This window comes from Prunus mume, linkage group LG4 (assembly GCF_029339155.1).
Source record: "Prunus mume cultivar Tortuosa linkage group LG4, ASM2933915v1, whole genome shotgun sequence".
Taxonomy (NCBI): domain Eukaryota; kingdom Viridiplantae; phylum Streptophyta; class Magnoliopsida; order Rosales; family Rosaceae; genus Prunus; species Prunus mume.
The window spans coordinates 1132624-1156129 of NC_142701.1; the positions used below are offsets into that span (position 1 = coordinate 1132624).

The following is a 23506-nucleotide window of genomic DNA, read 5'->3' on the forward strand; positions in this document are numbered from 1 at the left end:
AGCTTGGCCAACAAGTTGAACAAAGCACATGCTGGAGAAGTAAAGCAAACTCTAAAAGCAATAAGTCAGAGCAAAGAGTTAGAGTCCCTCAAGTTAAAATTGGAAGAGACAAAGAAATATGATGTCCAACAATTCTCAAAATCTAAAGAATACAACCATGAAATGGTTGAATGTTTCAACAACGGTTTCGAGATGTTCTGAGATTTTGCTTCGGTCATCTCACCATACTACAATTGGAACGAAATTGATGTAGCTGGTGTCTGGCAGGTGCTGAATATGGGTGGAGAGGGAATGAGTCATCATAGCCTCGTGCATGCAGCGAGGATGAAGGCCAAAGACATAGCCTCGTGTATATTGAGATACTATGGCTACCTTATTGCTGTTATATTGCCCTAATATTGCCACTATATTGATGTATATTGGCCTAATATTGCTATTATATTGTATGTATATTGACTAGGGCTCATCAATGGGTTTAGGGTTTAGGCCTACTTCATTCGAAAAGAAGAAGAAGAGGAGAAAGAAACAACGTGCCTTTCAAGAAGAGGCACTCAGGTGCCTCATAATTACACAGTAAGACATTGTAAGAAATAATTTTAAAAAATAATAACTATTAAAAAATTATTTACAAAAAAAAGGAAAGTATGAATAAATATGCAAATGCTTAGTGATGGGCTGAAAAAAAAAAAAAAGCAGGATTACATTTGGTGGTATGATTATGTTTGGTGATACGATATGTTGTTGTCTTAATCTTGATATATGTAATTGTTGTATTAATAATTGACACAAATTCATTCGTAATCATCCAATTATTAACTGGTAATGAGTAAAGCTAAGTAAATTAAATGAAACAAAAGAAGAAGCCCAAAATTAACATAAACAGCAATTTCTAGCACCCTTTTATCACCACTGTATGACCAAGGTAGCACCAGTTTATTCCGTTTTAGGCAGAAAAGAATTATGCACTTCATCTATTTTTTAGTTTTGACATATGTCCATCTTTTGACCTTTAACTTGTCAACCCATTACGAAAATTTTGTGTTCTATATATGGTTGGATTGAGCACAGAAAAATGAAGAAAGCTACATGGACCAAATGTAAAAAATGGATACAAAAATTAGCAGAATTCAATGAAAATGAATACGTCCTTTCAAACAAGTAAACTGTTATACCTTCATAAAGAGTAAGTATGTTTATATATCGAGGTGTACGAAATAGTTCAACTCCACAATGTAAAGAATAAGTATGCTAAGCACGACGGCAACTCGAAAACAAAACCCCAAAATGGAAATAGTTTATGTGCCATGTAAGTTAATTAGCCGCCGCCACCGATTGTACAATATTACACTTCACCATGTACAACAAGGCCGAAGACCCGGGAAATGAGTTCACCTTGCTACACAGAATAACTAAACCAAATAGCTGTATCAAAATGGCTGGATTGCCATATAAAGCACCTCCAGCAGAGCTTCGATGTCTGCATCTTCATATAAAGGAGTTCCTGACATAATTAAGGAGCACAGTGAATTCCCAAGTCATAAGTGAAGACTGAACTCAATTCACAGACATTATGACATTTACCTCATATATATGCCTCCCTCTTAAAGCCTCTATCTCAAGCTTACGTCAGTAATATGTGATCTTCGAAGGGTCAACTTTATCCAATGAAATGCCAGCACTGAGATGCTCGATGAATTTGACTGTCATGATTCCGTAAGAGCTACTGTCGAGGCAATAAGTTCAGAAATTAGAACTGCAGTTATGTACAATATCGATAAACTGCATTAAATTCACATAGCTTACCCATCACGTTGTTGTGGCACATCTCCAATGTTGCAAACTGTGAATGACGTAAACGTGGACATCTTCATCCCCTTTTGCTTAACCTCTTCACCCTTAGAAGCGTCATCAAAGTGCATATCGTATAGCACATGTGCCAGAGTATCGCTAATAGGGTGCAGATATTTGACCAGCTTTGAAGTTGAGGTAAAAGCAAGGTAGGAGTCATACACAGTTGCAGTATGTCTCACGAAGTCAATTTCGATTGCAACCAAATAGGACCCTTGAAGATTATATGGAAAATAGACATTTCGGACTTTGGTCCAAGCTTGCCCATACCCGTGTTGCCATGTACCGTGCACATAGTGATGTATATTCTTCAAGTTGTTGGCTAGAAGGTCAACGGTGTTTGAAGCAGCTACCTTGTTCGATCCTCGTTTCTTGGTAGGCCCTTTGACCGACTCTAGAAATTGCTACAAACATTGAAATTAAGGCATATTACATAATGACAAACCAATGCAACTGAAGTAGTGAATGTAACATGTTAACATGTTTACCAGCAAGAAATAATCAGTCGTTGTCTAGTGAGTTCCAAATAGCAACGGATGAGAGAGTTGCCTTTTCTAGATGAGAAAGGTCGCCATGTCAAGGTGCTGGAAGTTGACGTATATAATATGAGCACAATTTCATACAAATGTACACTTCACAAAGGTAAGAAAACAATTTAATTATCCTAATGAAGTAGAGTTAAAATTCTTACCTTTGAGCTAATCCATTCCGTATCATTGATAAGTTTGAAGAAAAACTCAGGGCCTACTGAACATGATTCCAACTGCATCTCCGCACTACAATAGGCAAACTTCCAACAGTGAATTTTGTACTCATTTAATAATTGTGACATTGTAAAATATGACAAATACACACATGTATATTAAATGCAGCTACATTTTCTTATTGGTATATCACTGCATACTACAATAACATAAAGATTGGATTTCCAACGTAAAGAATCCTAACCTTATATATCGTTTTTCCAGGCAATGTAAAACTCTATTATTGCCTTGACATCTTCAATGGGTAGGGGTTTAGTTGGATCAAAACATGGCGGGGTCGCCTCCGCATCCGAAACACTCATCGTTCTTTTCTACCTCGAAGGATCGATAAATGGACTCAACAATATCCTGGCCGGTCGCTTCTTTCTGCACCCTTTACCTTCCACCTCTTATTTTTCAACAATGCACTAGCTTCGTTATCATCAGGCACAATAACTTTGGGTATTATTGGAGGATTCATCTAACCTTCCGATGGCATAATGTCGCTCTTTTTCCAATCATCTAACAAAAACAATAGTTTTTTTGTAGATTTCTCTGCACCCATCCCCATCTTCCGAGTAGAAAGCTTATCGATTTTGGTGCTAAGCTTCTTGCTTGTATGCGAGGAACCAAGTGCCCATTTCGCCTTTTGGACTTCCATGGCTGCGCAGGCTTTGGCTCCATCACTTGGGGACTTGTGCTTTATTGTTGTCGGTTCTGTAGTCAGAGCAACATATTCATGTATGGGCGAGATGTCATTGTCACCTCCTTCATTCATATGAGGACTACCAAGGTCCTCATGTCCTTCCCCATGTTCATTCAACCCACCATTTTGTTTCTTCAACTGCTCTATCTCCAGGTTAAAATAGTGTTCGATTGAAGCGACACTTTTTTTTTTTTTCAGACTCCTTTTCAAGTTTCAACAACTCCTTCCGTATCATTTCTTCCAAGTCACGCTTCAAAGTGCGTAACTCAGTGGACGGTACTTTACCCTCGCATCCAGTTATAATGCAATGTTACAATACTTACAAAATGTAACCCAAATACAGCTACTGTTTTGCTATTGTATTGCCTATATATTGCCTATATATTTATTATATAGCAGCGCATTTAAGTTTATTATGACGGATATATTGCAAAAAGGTCCTGCTTACCTTAGAAGATGACGGAAGGGTAGCAGTTTCGTCAAGTTCATCATTTTTTCTTCAATAGAAGCATAAGTGTTGGTTTTTTCTTCGGCGTCATCACCAAACAACTCAACAATTTCTTCAGTGTCCTCAATCACTGTCACCCCAAGTCTAATAGGGCAGTTGCTTGTCAATTACACTTGGGTGGAGAAGTTGCACATCAACCTGCAATTTACACATACAAAATACAAATAAGTAAACTTGTTATATTTTCATACGCATAACATTATCATTAAAAACATAACTAACCTCATGGTTCTCGAATATTTGGCTCATTAACTCATGAAAACGAGCCGAAGTATTGCTCCTCCATTTCAGTATACGAGAGATGTGGGCATTCTCTTCGTGCACGACAAAATGCAGTGCAACCAATGCTGGAAAGACCTCAATAGCCCAAATCTAGTTTGAAGAATAACACGTCAATCACTTAAACAAATGAAATTGAACTTAAACATTAATGGAAATTTGCTCACCTGAAGTGCAAAGCCAAAACCTTTGATGTGGTACTCTCTTGGTCTACCACTTGCCATTGTCTTTGCTTTCTTTTTAGATTTTTTTTTGGGTAGCTTTTTGGGGCACTTTTACTTGTTGGTAATCTGCAAAAAGTGCCCTCAAAAGTGAGGTATTTATCTTGGCATAAGAAACAACATCCCATGGATACTTCACAAACTCTTCAAGGTCTTCTGCCAATTTCAAATGCTGCACGTCAATGTGGACGTATTTTTCACTACCCAACAGCACAAATACAACAAAGTACAGAAATCTAAGCTTGAATACATCCTCCCCATCAGCGCAGTCGAGGAAGGCTTTTTCTAGTTCCAAAAGGTTGACAGTTTTATGATTGCAAAAGTATTTCCTTTTCAATGAGTAGTTCTCATTAGTTGTAATCAGAATGAAATGAAGGTTTCCAAACCTTAGCCTTGTGACGACGCAAAATAGCTGCGTCGTGAATTGTATCACCTTATTGCCAATGATGAATTTTATCTCATTGACTTGTGAAACTATCTTCGGATCAACCTTCCTCAAGTCCACTTAAGGTCCTCAATGAGTAAGAGATGACTAAAACAACTCTCTTCAAACCTTTGTAGCTGTTGCAGACTGAATTTCTGCTTTATGGTACTAATGGCGGTCTTTGTATGGGAAAGGGACATCGTCTTTCCTGGAACTTTTCTTCCTCATCAATCATCAACTTCACTTTAGAAACCATATTTCCCTGCACACCAACATTATACAAATAATTTCAGACCGTTGAAATCTACACAATAACAAGCAATAAACACATAGTACACAAGCATATCAAGGCAATAGGCAGGAGATATATCAGTGACAAACGTACATATAGGGGCAGGCAATAGAACATGATATGCAATGCATGTATGTTCACTAATGTCTCATGACAGAAAAAACTGTGGAATGAAATGGTCATTTCCATCAACTGTCAATCCCTCGAAATGTGAAATAATACAAATTGCATTTTTTACCCACTTTCAGTTTCCTTATCTACTCTCAAACTCTCTCCGCACTCCATTTATCTGCATTCCAATTTTACTAAATCAGGATTACATTCCATCCACAAACCAAACACCATATAATTGTCAAAGTGATTTCATGCTCCAAGGATGAACTTCATACACAGTTTCAGAGTAAAGGCTAAAACAACTACCCCACTGCATCAATCCTTCTCCACTTAGTCACAAACAAATTCAGAAATAATCATTCAATTCATGCTTCAAAATTCATGCATGCTTACAAACTTACACAATCAAAAATCACATAATATGGATTACAAGAACTTGAATAATTGAGTCGAGGCAAGTGTTGGACACTCTAACCTTCAGACGAATTACGCCTTACAGAAGGACTCTTTGAACCAGATTATGTAGGAAACCCTCTTTGTATTCAAATGGATAAACTTTACTGAATAAATTCCCTTATTTTAAATATAGGAACACTACTGCATTTATACGTCTTTAAAAGGGTATGTCCCAACCATATAAAAAACCAACTAATGCATCCATTCAATAAACAAGTGCTTTGATACCTCTTCCTAAAAATTGACAAAGGACACCATCGTCCAATTAACTCTATTCATTTCCATTGAAATTGGAAAATAAATATTAGCTAATATTAAATTTCCAACAAAAGTTGCTGCAACTGCTAAAAACTATAAAGATTCATGTGGCTAATGCAGAGACTATAAATGAACACCTACAATTTCCCTTCTTTGGATGAAACGAAACAACAAACAAACACAGAATCCAATTGCATAAATTGCCGAAACGATTAAACCCACAATGGAACGGGAATAAAACCAAAATAAACTAGCAATAAAACAACACTACAATGCCAATATAACACCACTAAAATGGCAATCCAACAGAAATAAAACGACAATACAACATCAATAACAACAGCAAAACAACAGTAGTTTCAAACAAAGAACAGAGAACACACTCCTTCATTGTTTCAAATAAGGAATCATCATAATCACACAATTTCGGAGAAACCCCCATACCCCAAACCAATTTCAAAAAAACCCCTAACCCCTAAACCAATTTCGAAGAAACCCCTAAACCAATTTCATAGAAACCCATAAACCCTAAACCTATTTCATAGAAACCCATACACCCTTACCCAACTTCAAAAGAACCCCTAACCCTAAGCAAATGACGATGAACAGTACCTTGTCGATATGATCCGTGGAGTTAAGCTTCGATGAACACACACAACTGAGGGAGGCAGGCCACTATGTCACAGAGAGAGAGAGAGAGAGAGAGAGAGAGAGAGAGAGAGAGAGCTGCGCAAGAGAGACTGAGAAAGACCGAAGACAGAGAGACAGAGCGAAAAGAGAGAGTGAGAGCTGAGCGACAGAGAGAGAGACAGAGCCAAGAGAGAGATGGAGCCAAGAAGTTCAGAGAGAATAAAATTTCTGAAAAAGTGATATGTGTACAATCAGTAGACAATAAAGATGCATTTATAAGTGGTAGTTTTAAAATTTTAGGGGAGGGGTAGTATTTTCAGTTAAAATTATAAAAAGAGTGGCATTTTGAGCTATTTCCCATATTTATAGGATTGCCTTGGTTGCTATCTAGTTTTTGGAGTTGACTCTTTACATGTATTACGTAAGGAAGCATTATTTGTTCTTTTTCTCCCTTGAAATTTTCAGACTACGGTTGATTAAGGTAGTGAGCGCACTGCTTTGCGTCCAAGTTCGAATTCTTTTTCGGTAAATTAGATTAATTTAAGGTAATTTATACTATCACTTTTAACCCCAAAAAAAAAAACATTTTTTCATAATTAATTACAAAATAGAAACAAATTTTTTCATTCTCCCATGAAACCAATGTAACCATTTGCATAAACAAAAACTGAACTACAACAGTAAAAACAAATAATAAAAACTTATTTTATATGCTGGGAACTTAGCTTAGTCTTTACAACGAACTTTTATTTTAATGGTATATATTTTTCTTTCCAATATTAAGCTGTTCAAAGTTCGAATTCTCCTTGATTAAATAAAATAAAACACTTGGGTTCATGTTTTCTAAATTATCCCACAACTCTTGCTAAGTATCATCATATTTTTCTCGTTTCAATTTGCCGTACGTAGTCAAGCTGTATACCAAAGATGAACTTGAAAAATAAGTTTAAAGTAGAGAAGAAAGTCATGATCTTCTAAGAAATACTATAGAAGAAGAATTAATACATAGAGTAGGTGTAGCAAAGTGGATAAGTTGACCGCCAAATAAATAGCTCCCCTCCACATCATCAGAAGATGATATGCATGCCAATCCAACGTATTAAACTTCCACCTCCTAATGTGGATATTTCTAATTGGATCATGTCCCAATGGCATCAGGTTTCACCTACTTTTCTTCAAATTCTTTTTACTACCCGTTCGAATATTTCGCACCATATTCTTAATCAAGCAAGTAATCATACTGAAGGTGACTCTGAAATTATAATTCAAAATCAAATCCTACCTCTTGGTCTACTAAAACGCTTGTGCAACATATTTGGCAATTGTTGTATGACTTTCAACATGTATATCCTTATCGTATGCTTTTCGTAAAACAAATCAAGTGGCAAATACGTTGGCTAAGAAAAGGACATTATTTTTAAAGACACGTGGAAAATTTTACAGTATATATTTTAATATTATTTTACAGTATAAACATTTTTTCTTGTTCATAAAAAATTAATTAGTATGAATATTATTTTTAATATGGAGATGTGCTGGACTCGTATACAGAACCTTGCATGTCGGCTAAGATTGATCATGCCAACGCAACGCAAACCCCAAAACCAACACCACCTTTCCATGAGCATGATATATCATCATGGACAAAAAATGTAATATTATCGGTTTTGGCAACTATGATCATTTCAGCATTTCCTGCCTGACGATACACTTGTGTGAACCATCAAAGAAAAACATGAACAATTTTATATTTTCTTTTATGAGGCCAGACATATCCATGTGAAGCATTTCTCTTAGATAGTATTTTGTTGTTTGCATATCTGAATCCTAATTATTAGGTCTGTCTTCACATATTTGTATCTATAGTATCATATGGGAAGGACCTCGGGTCCACAGTCGGCAGCTGGTATTTACGGTAAGGAGAATTCAAACTTGAAACATTTAACGAAGGTAATCTTTAGAAAAATTAGGTGGAAGACAGACTTCGTTGTTCCCTACCTAAACCCTATAACTACATGAAATAATTGATTATTTACATGTATTGTTTTTCTCTGTCTAACTAGCAGGAGAACGTTTTTGTTGTCGCCTTTAGGTATTTTGTTTGGTGTGCTTGGTCTGTTTGGCCTTGTGTTGTGTTGTCCAGGGGGTGTTTCAGCTGTTAGTCTGGTTCCCTTCTGTTTGGTTGTGTTGCAGCTTGTTGTGCTGTTTCCTTCCTTTCCCTTTCGTTTTTAATGAAACTCTTTCGAACAAGGAAAAAAAAATAAAAAACTAGCAGGAGAACGTTATTTTTTCTTTTTTTTTTCAAATTTGTTTATGTAAAAAAACTTTGAATGCACATTGTGACACACACAAAGGGTTCCTATAGATCACTCGGACATCTATTAATTTCGTTTTTGGCAGCTAGTAATTGTGAAACGTGTTTACAGAATAATTCAAAAATAAAAACAAATTTTTTCAGTCCTCTCTCATATGTAACACAAACAAAAAACTGAAACTAGAATAAAGGGAAAAATAACAACACAATATAACTTTTTTTTCCCCTTTGAATTTAGCTCCATCTTTGGCAACTAAATCTTAGTTTAATCATGCTCGGTCTTGAGATTTTAAGGGCCCTGTGTGAATTTTAATTTAAACTAGAGCACTTACTAATCTAACACAAACTTACACCATTACTTAATGTCATACAACAATTTTTTTAGAATACAAATCATTATCAATTAGCATGCAAATCGTAAATAAAATTTATAATATTTAATATGAGAAACTTAAATACCAACAACTCAAATAAAATTTTAAAAAGTTATAAAGTTTCAATATTTATATATAAACTGTCAAATATATATGAACTATATCCAATGCTCGTCATCATATATAACTAATCAACATGATAATGAAGTAAGTCATTTAATATATATAGATTGAAATTTAGATTTAAATCTGACTAATTAATTTTGAGTAACATTTATGAATTTTGGAATTAGAGTTTTCGATTTTTGGTGTTGAAATTCTTGAAATTGAGAAAAAAAATTTGTTAAAGGATTGAAAAAGAGAGTCAAAGAGAGAGATTGGTGATGATTATTACTTACTAGAAAATAAGATGTTTGTCTTTTCTTTCTTTTTCTTTTTTAAATTATTGTTGTTACAAAAAATAAAATGAAACAAAAGTAAAAGTAAAATATTGATGTACACAAGTTGGTTTTGAACCCACGCCCTAAAGAGAAATTAAAGCCCTGCAAACCAACACAACCAGAAATATTTTTTTGGGGCTAAAAAATTGGGGCCCTGTGCGATGACACCACTTGCATACCCTCAGAGCCACCTCTAAGTTTAATGGTATTTTTCTTTCCGGTGTTAAAAGCGATTTCAAGTTTGAATTCCCTCTGTCCTTATTTTTTTAAGGAAAAAATAAAGGGAGATACTTAGGTTCATCTTTTCTTAATCATCCCATAATTCCTGCTAATTAAGTATCATGTTTTTCTCGATCGTGCCAATGTTTATATACTAAAAATGTATTTGAATAATACAAGTGTGCATAAAACAGTGTGCATGGAATGGAGAACCCCTCATGATATGTATTGAAGAAATTCATGATGTTCTAATATAACAAATACTAGTATAGAAGAATATAGTGTAGTAGTGCGTAGCAAAGTGGATAAGTTCACCACCAAATAAATAGTTCCCCGGGTGTTACCTCCACATCAGAATCAGACAGATCATACTCTGCATGCTAATCCCTCCCATTATATATACATATTCCCCAGTCAGCTTCTGCTCAGCTTTGACCCGTCTTGGTTGAAACCTACCCACTTAATGTATAACGATGACATACCATTAACTCAATTTGGCCAAATGTCCTTCCTTCCTACCATCTATCAACCCAACACACGACTTGCATGCATTTCCTCCATTCCACGTCTACTTGCATGTATTTCCATGTGTTCCAACTCCCAAGCTTCCCGATATCAACAATGCTCCAAAAACCAAAATTAAACTGACCTAACGTATATATCATGGTTTTTGTGACACGAAGCTTTGCTAATTACGAGAGAAATGTTAACGGCACTTTCTTAAAAAACGAATAGTTTTATGACCTTTTTTTTAAGAGGGGTGATAATATATTAAATTCATACGTATACATTATACGGATAGAGCTGGTCTTGAGATTTTGAGGGCCCTATGCTAACCTTAAACTAGGGCCTCACATAAGCTAATACAAACTTATACCATTACATAATGCTATACAATAAATGTTTTTTTTTTCCTTAAAGTGACCAAAGTACCCCTACTCCCAATGGCAAAATTGAAATTTCACAAAAGAATTAAATTTGGTTAAATCGATTAAATTGTATCAGGAATGTTACACCTTTTGAATAATCATCATAATTGTGACGATGAGTCTTTATCATAATATATCATATTCAGATATTAAATATTTTTAACACCCAATTTATTTTGTATCAATATTCCAAGAACATCATTAATTGGATGTGACTTTTTTGGTTGAGTTAGTTGGATGCATTATTTTTGTAAAATTAAATATCTTTTTAACACCTAATTTATTTTGTATCAATATTCCAAGAATATCATTAATTGGATGCAACTTCTTTGGTTGAGTTAGGTTTTTTTTTATTATGATAAGCGATAGAATATTATTGATGTAGAAAAGGTAATACAAGAAATTTGAACTCATATCAAGGGCAAAGGAAAAGTCATTGGTCACGAATTGCAATCTTTGTACAGTACATCAGAAATAAAATCAGAAGGTTCCTCGAACCAATATAGAGAACCCCCGATATGCAAGGCAAATTGCGCTAAACGATGAGCCACACCATTAGCAGTATGACAAATATGGGTAAAACCTTCCCCAGTGATCTGTGTCAGCAAGCTCTTGGTATCCTCCACCACAAGTCCTATGACGGACCTATCTATGGAGTGACTTCGAAGTGCTGTAACGATCTGGAGAGCATCACTTTCAAAGATAACATTTTGATAACCCCTGTGGTTGAGTTTGTTGGATGCATTATTTTTGCAAAATTAAATATCTGAGCATATATAAAAACAATCATGTACCACTTTACTAACTACTTTTTTTAATTCAGGTGAGCCCTATATATGGAAGTCTTATCTTTATGGGCACTTGAAAAAAAAAATCTACATGAGCAATTGAAGAGCTAGCGTCAAGTCAATGATGGGGACGTACGCACGTGACAAGCAATGTTTGCACATAGGAATATAGATATTATTGGGGCAATTAGTACTTGCTGAAGAATAAATATATATATATATATATAGTGCCATGCATGCAGTTGAGAGATTCAGTGTCATCATTTGAGGAATGAGGTGCTTAGTCGTTGGATCTATTTCAATGAAATCATGTGGTTGAGATTGATTTAAGTGTTTAAACTTGTTTGTGTCTAATGACTTGCCAAAAACCCACATGTACGTACGCTTTATTGTGTAGCAGGGCTGCTGTAACTCGTCCACGTGTTATAATATGGATGGGCGATATGGTTAATATTTTCCACTTTTATTATATAATATCAATAAATATCCACTTATATATATTCTAACAGACGAGTTATACCATGTGACATACTCTCATACTACGTACACTATAATTACTAGCACTTAAAGCATTCACAATGGGGTCCCTAAACCACCTTCTTAGACAAATGTTAGGGAGGCATTGGAAAAATACAAGTCCAACCATGCTCCCTATTCACCTCCTAAAATAGAGAGACCTCTAGGAACTCCTAAATTTGAGGAGAGAGAAAGAATTCCTAATAGCTCCTTATAATTTAATGATGTTTCGTTTTATGCATAGTTTAAACTTTTAATTAATACAAGCTTTTTTTTTTTTCTATAGAGATGATAACCAATCATGTTGAATTAAAAAATAACTATAGTGTTTATGACTTCCTAACTTAGGGAGTATGATTGGAGTTCAAATTTTATAGAATTCCTAAAATAACTTTTGTGTGTTTTTAGCTAAATTTTAACTAAATAATAGGGAGCATGACCTTTGCCTACATAATTACTGACTAATTCCTTGTGATCGGGTATTTATTATTTCAGTATGTGGTTCTGAAAGTTGCTGGGATATTGAATGTTGGTGTTGACATTGGACAAGCTGCTTTAAACAGTGGTTGCAACATTATGTGATTGACAGATAGCAGAGCAGTTTTTATCTTTCAACAAAAACAATAAGTTTAAAAAAAATCAAAATTTTAATTTGATCCTAATTGTCATTATCAGGGGTGGCCCTGAGGGTGTTCAAGTGGTGCCACCGCATAGGGCCCCGATTTTTTTTTGTGTATATATAATATATGTTTAACACATTTATATATATATCAAGTGAGCAAATTGTTGACATAAAGACGTTCCTAGTTGTGTTGGTTTGCAGGACCTCAACTTTTATTCAGGGCGCAACTTCAAAACCTGCTTGTGTTAAAGACTTGTCTGATGTCAACACCAACATTCAACATCCCAGCTACTTTCACAACCACAAACTGAATTAATAAATACCCTAAACCCTATGCTCAGATATTCAATTTTGCAAAAAATAATGCATCCAACTAACTCAACCAAAATAATTGCATCGAATTAATGATGTTCCTAGAATATTGATACAAAATAGATTAGGTGTTAAAAAATATTTAATATCTGAATATGATCTATGATGACAAAGACTCATCGTCACAATCATGGTGATTATTCAAAAGGTGTAACATCCCTGACCTAATTTAACCAATTTAATCCAATTTAATTCTTTTGTGAAATTTCAATTTTGTCCTTGGGAGTAGGGGTACTTTGGTCACTTTAAGAAAAAAAAACATTTATTGTATGGCATTACGTAATGGTGTAAGTTTGTGTTAGCTTATGTGAGGCCTCAATTTAAGGTTCGCATAGGGCCTTCAAAATCTCAAGACCGGCCCTGGTCATTATGGTGGTTTTGTTGCTAGCTAGGTCACATTTGCATATGACTCTATTCTTTAAATAAATTTTACTGGCCCTGTACGTAATAATTTTTATTCTACTTTTTGCAATTTGATCTTTTTTATTTTATTTTTGTCATTCGATAGGGGGGGAAATGGGGGAGTATTATATTGGTTGCCTCAAGATTGTCTTTTACGTTAATCGAACTCGGGTGCACAATACTCGGAATTGAACCCGTGACTTTTCATGGGAAAGCAATTACTCCTAACCACTACATGTACTAGTGGGTTTTTTGGACGGCATTTGTTTATATAGATTTACTGTGTCACTTTATGATTTTGACTCAAGAATTAATATTAAGTTTAGTTAAGTTTTGGCTGTGTGGATTGGATTTGTTCTGACCCTAGTTGCTTAATTGAATAAATTCTCCTCTTGATAAACAAAAAGGAAGTATTCCAAAATGAGTTTGGCTGCTGAATTATGTACAATTTAAAACTGAACTATACTTCTTAATGAAATGTCGGTTAAGTACATCAAGTAAAGGAGCCATCTTCTATTATGTTCAATTGTGTACTCGAAACATCACATATACAATGTATGTGATGAAAATTACTGCACAAAGAGAGAAAAAAGTAGGCCGTCAAATACAGAAAATAAATGTGTAATTAAATGACTATATTATGCAAAATAGCTTCATTTAATCTTAATTTACACCTTGACCAAAAAAATATCTTGACTCACACCCTCTTGCTAATTCAGATATATATATTTTTTAATAGAAGCGTTAGTCTAAATTATCTTCGACCTCGTTGGCAATACAGATAACTATTAAATGGTTTATTTTTAGATTTGGAAGGAATATTCGAATTGTTAATTATGATAGTAGGTATATTAATCGTGTGTGTCTTTTTTAGCACTAATAATAATATTTATTTTGTTACATATCTAATTCAACAAACCGACTTTGAAAGTGTGAGATGTATGCGGCGCCTGGACTACGTACACCTCTCTTCCTCACCTGCTTGCTTCGACCGATCTCCTTTAAATAGCGCACATCATCTCTGTCTTTCTTATCCTTTTCCTCTAATTTTAGGAAATCAAACTCCTCCTACTTCTTAATCTCTACTTAATTCTTCTTCTTCTCTCCAATTCCAAAAAATAATAATAATAATAATAATAAACCCAACCCAACAAACATGGCTTCTGATCTCTCCGTCATCCTCCCTCGCGTTCTCATCGTCTCTAGACGTACCCTTCGCAAGAACAAGTTCGTAGATTTTGTGGGTACGCTTCCGATTCCCATAACAACAACAATTCATCTTCTTTTTCTGTTTTTATTTTATTTTTTTTCCTAATAATTTGCACTAATTAATGTATGCATAATATATGTGATTTTAGGTGAATACCATCTTGATCTCATAGTAGGCTATGGAGCAGTGCCAGTGATTGTGCCCCGTGTCAATGGGGTCCACATGTTACTGGACAGCTTCGAGCCCATCCATGGAGTTCTGCTCTGTGAAGGAGAAGACATCGACCCATCGCTGTATGAAACAGAGGTGGATGTTTCAGGCCTTTCACCAGAAGAATTGGAAGAAATCAGGAGGCTTCATGCAAGTGACACAGCCATTGACAAAGAAAAAGACTCCATTGAAATGAGGCTGGCCAAGCTTTGCCTTGAAAGGAACATACCCTACTTGGGCATTTGCAGAGGCTCACAAGTCTTGAATGTGGCATGTGGAGGTACCCTTTACCAGGACATAGAGAAAGAGCTCTCGAAAAAGCACAATGAAAATTATGAGTTAAAGCCTCAAAATGGGGTTCAAGTTCGACATATTAATTATGATGATTATGATGGGCACAGGCATGTAGTGCAGGTGGTGGAGGAGACCCCTTTGCATCAATGGTTTAAGGAGTCTATGGAGAAAGAGGGGAAGATGGAGATTCGGGTTAATAGTTATCACCATCAGGGTGTTAAGAAATTGGCTCAGAGGTTTGTGCCAATGGCATTTGCACCAGATGGTTTGATTGAAGGGTTTTATGATCCAGATGCTTATAATCCTGAGGAAGGTAAGTTTATAATGGGGCTACAATTTCATCCAGAAAGAATGAGGAGGCCAGATTCAGATGAATTTGATTACCCTGGTTGCCCATCTGCTTATCAGGTCTCTTACCTACTTTTTGCTTTTATTATTTTTATCTGTTGATTGATATGGGATTCTAGAGGTTGATTATTGATTTTATTTTTTCTGGGTTTTTGTAGGAATTTGTGAAGGCAGCAATTGCTTACAAGAACAAGGTTAATAGCTCAACTTCAGTGCCACAACCTTTGAAGCTTGATGGTGAAATGGAGATGAAGAGAAAGAAAATTGTCAGAAGTTTCTCAATTGCAAGAATCATATACAGTGGAGGCCTAGGAAGTGGTTTGCAACCAATCAAGGAATCTGAACTTGAAGCTGGAGCAGAATTCCTTGAGGTTTCTGATAGATTACCAACTGTTTGATATTTTGTTCCAAAGTTTTGCTATTTTTCTTTGGGTCATTTTAATTTGATGGTAATATGTGTTTTTGTCTTATTTATCTGCAGTCAAACACAGTATTGAGCTTACAGCAGGAGAATAGGCTAAAGCAAATGGGTGCCACAGTGAGAAATGCAGGGTCCTACATAGAGAGATTGAAATTGAATGAGGAGAGAGAAAGGTTGGCAAGGAATGTGATGGGGAAAATGTCAGTTGAGCAATTGTCTGATCTGTCGGCTTTCTACCATATGATGGGGCAAATCTGTTCTGAAGTCTTGGAAAGAAAGCTTCAATGGGATTGTCAATGATATTGGTTCTTGACCATTTCATCCCCTGTTTTTTAGCTGAATATATTTCATGCTTTGAGGTCAAAAGGGTAGCTAGCTGCTGCTTTGTGCTGAACTCACATGAATCTTGGATGATGGGCTCATGTCTATATCTCCTTTTTACTTGTCTCTCTTGTTTCCTGTTACTTACCCTGAAAAGTTCACTATTTTTTTTCCCTGTTGAATATGAAATAAAGTGTGTAAATTTATGCGTGCATAAGACCTTTACAACCAGTTTTGGAACTTATTAGATATGTAAGTTTCACATGTGCGTTATGTCAACAATTTAACAGATTTTCGAAAGGAAGCTGGATGGAAGTCGACAACTGAGATTAGTTATGAACACAATTGTTAACCTTGAGGATCATTAGTGACAAAAAAACAAAACAAAACAAAACAAAAACAAAATGAACTCAAAACTTGATAATTTTGTTCACCTCAAGGATGTTTTGTGATAAAAACACAAAGCATTATTTTACAATCAATGTGGTCCTTACTGTTCTTTACTTTCTGATACATACCTTACTGCTCTTTACTTTTGTATACATACCTTTCTACTTCAGAAATCATGTGCTATAATATATCTCTTGGTTATTTCATTTGATAATACCTTCCTACAATTTTTTAGTACTAGTTGTACATAATTTCATTTAACATAGATTTGTTTGGGACTGTTGTCATCATCAGAACAACCCTGTTTAAGGGTTGAAATTTTTCCCAAACAACCAAAAAAAGTGGAAGCCTGTATTTTGTGAGTTGGGCTCCAAGCCTTGTGGCGGCAGACGGGGGGACTCTAATGGGCTAGGCCTTCCTTCTGGCACGACCCATTTAAATCAAAACCGAATATTTTGATCGAACTGCATAGCCGCCACTCACCACCACCATTCACAAACCCGGATTATAGCGATTAACATCCCTGAATAGCCAAGAGAACTAGTGATTCATTTGGTTTAAGAATTCCCCAGAAAACAAAACTATTTCATCAAGGCCAACAACAATTAATCAAAGTCGGAGAAGACACGAAACTGTAAAAAGTTAATTAACCAGGCAGGACCAAATAAGTATATTTAGGTATATTATTATTAAGTTTTTGAGGATGCTTTTGATTGTTGTTGGATATAAATGATATTCATTTTTGAAACTGATCAGAATGTGTAAAAGAAAACAACATGAAGAAGAAGAAGAAGAAGAAGAAGAAGAAATATATATCAAAGCATTGTCCTCGCAATTGCTGCACCCACAGCCGCAACATCATGAGCAGCTTTGTTCTTATCTGTCAGAGGAGAGCTCCCTTCAGAAAATTGGCTTTCACATAAGTCAATCACGATGCCAGCGTCACTCATGCCTTGGTCAGCAAGCTTAGCGTTACCTGAAGCAAAGGCTTCATTAGCTAGGGGAACATCACCTTCTATAACTGTCTTGTAATAGTCAACGCAGGTGGTCAACGATCGGTCTCCTGGGCTCTGCTTAAGTAGCTCATTGATTTTGTTCAGGCTGTCCGTTGCCTTAGCCTTAACAACATCTGCCATTACGACGCCTAAGCCGCCCACATCTGCGGTGTAGCTTCGGGGATCTGAGTTCAAAGAGATGACACAAAGATCGTAGTATGGTGTTTTTTTGCAGGTTAGGTCGATGAGATTGGCACCCATTGGAAAATAAGAAACCTTGCAATGGCTTATAGGAAGAAATACAATTACACAGAAAGCAATTTCTAGGAGAGATAGCATGAGTTTTGGAGATATTGAATTCTTCATGTTGGCAAGAAAAATTAGGGTTGTGGGGAGTTGGTTTCGATGTCAAATTATGGTGTGAGTTCCTTTATATAGGGTTTGGATGCTGAGACAATAAATGTTGGAAAGAACAACGTACCATGTGTCACACATGATGTGTATATAAACCGCAAGTGGTAATTTTTGGTATATTGTCATTTTTGGATACTCTATTGATTTTTTTTTAATCACATTATACCTATTGAATTTTGATTTTAGTCTTTTGACTATTGTTTATATTTGTAAGTATATTATTCACTACCAAAAAAAAAAATTCCGAATCATCTGTTTGGATTTTCTCTGTTAGGACATAATTGATTTTCATTCTCTACGCATCACAACATTTAAATTTCAATCCAAAGGATTTAAAGTTGACACATTGTGTTTAAACAAAACCCAATTTTTCCTAATTAAAAAGGAAAAAGATTTCCTAATCCAAACTTGACGTGTTTTCCTCTTAATTTTCCTTCCTTTCTCTGCAAGCTTCTTCCTTCTTCCCCCAGATTCTATTGCCTCTTCCAAAAAAATCCTTCTTTCTCACTGGAAATCAAGTGATGGTAGCCACAACGTTGTTTTGATTAATTTTGAGGTTTTTTTTTTTTTTTTTTTGCTACAGATATCTTATTTATATTTTATTCTTTTGATCCCTTTTAGATGGACTTATTTGTGCATATGTAGGTTTCTATTGGATTCCATGTTTTTGTCAATGTAGACCGTAGGTGTTTCCGGAGTTGATTTAATGGTAGATTTTTTATAGGGTTGTTCCTTTGATTAGGGTTTGATGATGGGTTCTTCATAAATACAAACGTCTTTCAGCCAAGTACAAAATTGATGCAGGGTGCATGAAGAAACAATGGTTATTCTACAATAAGAATTTGCATGCACAATAATCTATTTTCATATTCCTCTAGCAAAATTTGCACGCATAATAATTTGAGATATTTAGTCATATACCTATTTTTAGCACAAAAAATATAAATAAATCCCTACACCATGTAATTTCTATAAACAAACTCAAAAAATAACAGCTAGCTCTATTTAAATTAATTTTGATTATTAAATTACTTTGATGCCCTATTGAGTGTTTTAGGTTTGTTTATGAGGGTTGGGTTTGTTTATAAATTTGTATTTAAGAAATCGATGGCAATTTTACAATTTATAAGAAGATAAAACCCTTTTTGTTATGTTATAAATGGATTTTGGGTGTGTTTCTAAAGTCCATTTAAGATAAGGTATTTTTATAATTTGGGCTCTTATATTCGGTATAATAGTGAATCTCCTTAATAATTTTTTGAACATTCTTTTTCGAATAGAAATTTAATAGAAGAATTTTTCATTCCAAATAATAGGTGTAGTAAACTAAAAACTATGAAGAATAAGCGGCATTAATGCAGCTAATATGGAGAAGTGAAGGGAATATATGTCACGTTTTTAGCCATTGGATGGTTTTTAAATGAGGTTGCAGATGAAGAATAAAAGTTAAGGAAATCCTAGTAGAGAAAATCAAATCACAGAATTCTGATAAATAAAAAAACCTTTGCTTGAAATTGAAGTAATTAAAAGATCTTTGTTTTGTCAATTTCAAGATCTGGATCCTCTGCTAGTCTTTCCACATTTCTATTTCTATCTTTCTAAAATAAAAATAAAAACGTTAATATCTTAAAATGTAGCAATTTAAAGACTTCCTCATCCCTAATTTACTCTTATCCGACTAAGAAGAAGTAACCTACTTTAAATCATTAAGAAAACTGAATTGTCACTTATTTTTCAAATAGAACTAATAGATAGTCAATATGAATTTAAGTTTCTTAATTTTAAAAACTTATGGCATGTTTACTAATCCGTAATTGAATTAGGAGGAACTGAATTGAGGATGAATTGAATGGAGAAGGAGTTGGATTGAGGAGAATTAGATTCCGGATTCCTATTAAAGTTGTTAACTAAATCATATGGAATTGGAGTATGAGTGGTGCTAATTACTAAAAATGTCCTCGTTGTTGGATTAAATTTGATGGCAAATTTGAAAATTTGAAAATTGTGTGAGAATATAATGGGTAAAAAAAGATGAATTAATTCCTAATAGGTTAGTTCTTCAGAAATTAGAATATCACCTCCCGCCCAAAAATTTAATTCCTCCAAAATCAAGAATTCAATTCCTAATTTTCTATGGGCCTCACTTACTTTTTAATTTCTTAATGTGAAATAAATACATAAATCCTTCATAAATAGAATTCAATTCCTAATCAGTAAACACATAATTAAAGTAAAAGAGGGAGAAAGCAAGATAAAACAAAGGGAAAATAGTGATGCATAATAGAGAAAGAGAAGGAGAAGTAGAGGGAGGCCTTCTAGGGTGCCCATAGATCACAACTTGTGCAAATTAGGCATCTACCCTGTCAGATAGCCATGACCCAATAATCTGTAGCTTGAAGGCCCATCGGTCTGGAGTTGATTACCGACCCAATAAGCGACTATTACATGTGCGTAACCATGTTGTATATTTTTATTAACAATTTTACATTTGTAGGACTTGATTTCTACCTAACAAGACTACATTACTAAAATTGTCCAAATTAATACAATCCGTCCAATTTTGTTCCTATCAACCTTACAATGGTTAAAACCATGAAATGGATCGATCCGGGTCGATTCAATTTGATTTTGAGTTGATACCAGCTTTTTTAGTGAACACAATTTTTTACTTCCAATTTGGCCTAGTTCACCATCAAATATCACCTTAGTTATTGCAAGGAGCTTATAGCTCAAATAATTAAGAGTAGTTATACATGCACTCAAAGTTCAGTATTCGAATCCCCCCAATACCACTATTTTTATTTTTATAGTCACCTTAGCTATTATCTATGTTGCACAGGTACGGGTATGCTAATACAATACGATATAATTTGTTGATATAACAAAACTCCAAAATCTAGGATATCAGTACGGCACCGATTCAGCAATTAAAGTAATATATATTTAAAAATTAATATAAATAGCAAAAATTAATATTGCATTCATCATGTTATAATCATCCACCATAAGTTCAAACATAAAACTAAGCACATAATACAAGTCTCCATAGAATTGCTCAAATCATAAAAATTAAAATAAATAAAAATAACACAAAAACAAATTAAAACATTGTGAAAGCCTATTAGAATAATATATTGTAATTGATATGTTATTATTGTAATATGTTAATTATAACCATACATAGAGTAGTTACTTGATATAGGTAGACAGATCCAAATCAATCCCTAGGATTGGGGATCACACTACAGAGATTCTGGTAGTATATATTTTGCTTGTACTCTACTATTGACAATACAACAAAACCTATCAACCAAGCATTCTTTACATGGTATCAGAGCTGCGTCCTGGTGCCTGATTTCCTAACCTTTTCAAAACCCTCCAGCAAACCTGCAACCACCATGTCAGACAAAGAACAAACACTAGAAAACAAGAAATCCAATTCCAAAAATTCAAGCAATAGCAATAGCAATTCTGGTATGGATACATCAAATCCATACTATTTTCATTCTTCAGACCACCCTAGTCATATGCTCGTTCCTACAAAATTGAATGGCGCCAATTATCCATTTTGGAGTAAATCCATGATTCATGCCCTCACAGCCAAGAACAAAATTGGCTTTGTCAATGGATCCATTAAGCCGCCATCAAAAACAGAAAACCCCACAGAATATGCTCTTTGGAATCAATGCAACAGTATGATTTTATCATGGCTTGCTCACTCCGTGGAACCCGATCTAGCCAAATGGGTTGTCCACACCAAGACCACTCATCAAGTATGGGAAGATTTCAAAGACCAATTCTCACAAAAAAAATGCGCCAACAATTTATCAGATTCAGAAGTCCATCGCCTCTCTCACACAGGACACCATGACAGTCTCAGCCTATTTCACAAAACTCAAAGGCCTTTGGGACGAATTAGAGACATACAGAACTCCTCTCACTTGCAATGAGATGAAAGCACACAACGAAGAAAGAGAAGAAGACAAGATGATGCAATTTCTCATGGGCCTTAATGACACATTCAGTGGTGTTCGCAGCAACATCCTCATGATAACACCATTGCCCAAAGTCCGTCAAGCTTATTCACTTGTCATTCAAGATGAAACACAATGACTGATGACATCGGAAACAACCGAGAACTTTTCTATTGTTGCAGCTATCCAAAGCCGTCCAAACAATCCCAAAAATAAACATTGTGATCATTGTGATCGCAATGGTCATGTAATTGGATATTGCAGGCAATTAAAATTCCATTTGCAATTTTTGTAATCAAAACGGACATACAGAAGACACTTGTCGTTTCAAGAATGGAACCTACACATCGAGCGGACAAGGAAATCATGCCAGGAACAAAAACCAAGGGTCCAATCGAGGTACAAACTCACGTAGAAATTCTGGTTTCTTTGGTAGTAACACGCGCACCTTCACGCAGCAATCACATGGGTTTGTTCCACATGCGGGCTCATCCTTCCCATCCGCACATGCGGCCCAGTAAGCTGGCTCTTCAAGTGTCACACAGCCTTCACAAAACCCAATTCAAGCTCTAGACTTTTCAGCTCAGACCTTCTTGAGTGGACTTACTTATGAGCAATATCAACAATTGGCCACAGCCATGTCACTAGTCAACACCAATGCATCATCCTCTGGTAATAACCATGCATTTGTGAATGCAGCTGGTCTGTCCACCTTTACTGTCCCTTCAATTAATTCTGTTTCTAGCAAACCTTGGATTTTGGATAGCGGGGCTACATATCATATTACATCCGATTCTACACTTTTCACAAAAACGCAACCATCTCACACTCCCATTGTTAACTTACCCACTGGTTCTTCCGCACCAATTACTTCAGTTGGCACAATTCCTTTCAATAACACCATCACCTTAGATAATGTTTTGTGTGTTCCTTCCTTTCATTTGAATTTAATGTCAGCCAGTAAAATTACCGACTCACTCAATTGTTGTGTTATTTTGTTTACCACATTTTGTGTCTTATAGGACTTGGCTACCGGGAAGATGATTGGTTTGGGTAAACAACGTGGTGGTCTATATTACATGTCGCCTTTGCCAAGGATACCTGTTTCCTATCAAGTTTCACAAACCTCCAATTTATGGCACCTTCGTCTCGGACACCCTTCACCTACTCGTTTTCAATTACTTTCTTCATTGCTTCCTTCAAAAATTGTTTCTGTTGACAATAATTGTGGCATTTGTCCTATGGCTAAACAAACAAGAATTCCTTTTCCATTAAGTTCTATTTCATCGCGTTCAACATTTGACTTATTACATTGTGACGTTTGGGGTCCACATAAAATAGCCTCTCATTCGGGAGCTCGTTTTTTTCTTACAATTGTTGATGACTTTACTCGATGCACTTGGCTTTTCTTGATGGTTCACAAATCTGAAACACAAACTCTTCTAAAATCTTTTTTTATTTTTGTCAAAACTCA

At 35.2% G+C, this 23506-nt stretch overlaps 2 protein-coding genes and 1 pseudogene across 2 annotated transcripts; 2 read left to right on the plus strand and 1 right to left on the minus strand.

Moving 5' to 3' along the window:
* Window positions 1-14491: 14491 nt before the first annotated feature.
* On the plus strand, window positions 14492-16461 carry LOC103328637 (putative glutamine amidotransferase GAT1_2.1). The gene is given in 5 exon segments (XM_008231042.3): window positions 14492-14699; window positions 14814-15577; window positions 15676-15888; window positions 15999-16220; window positions 16222-16461. Coding segments are annotated over 5 exon segments (1317 nt in total). The 5' UTR covers window positions 14492-14611; the 3' UTR covers window positions 16252-16461.
* Window positions 16462-17446: 985 nt separating this feature from the next.
* Window positions 17447-18029, minus strand: LOC103328677 (cell wall / vacuolar inhibitor of fructosidase 1-like). The gene has a single exon (XM_008231085.2). The coding sequence runs from the start codon at window positions 18008-18010 to the stop codon at window positions 17465-17467; it is 546 nt and encodes a 181-aa protein (XP_008229307.2). The 5' UTR covers window positions 18011-18029; the 3' UTR covers window positions 17447-17464.
* Window positions 18030-21409: 3380 nt separating this feature from the next.
* Window positions 21410-22553, plus strand: LOC148917602 (uncharacterized; annotated as a pseudogene).
* The last annotated feature ends 953 nt before the right edge of the window (window positions 22554-23506 follow it).

Coding starts and splice junctions, on each gene's coding strand:
- LOC103328677 (XM_008231085.2), bottom strand. CDS start 18,010: ATGAAGAATTCAATATCTCCAAAACTCATGCTATCTCTCCTAGAAATT.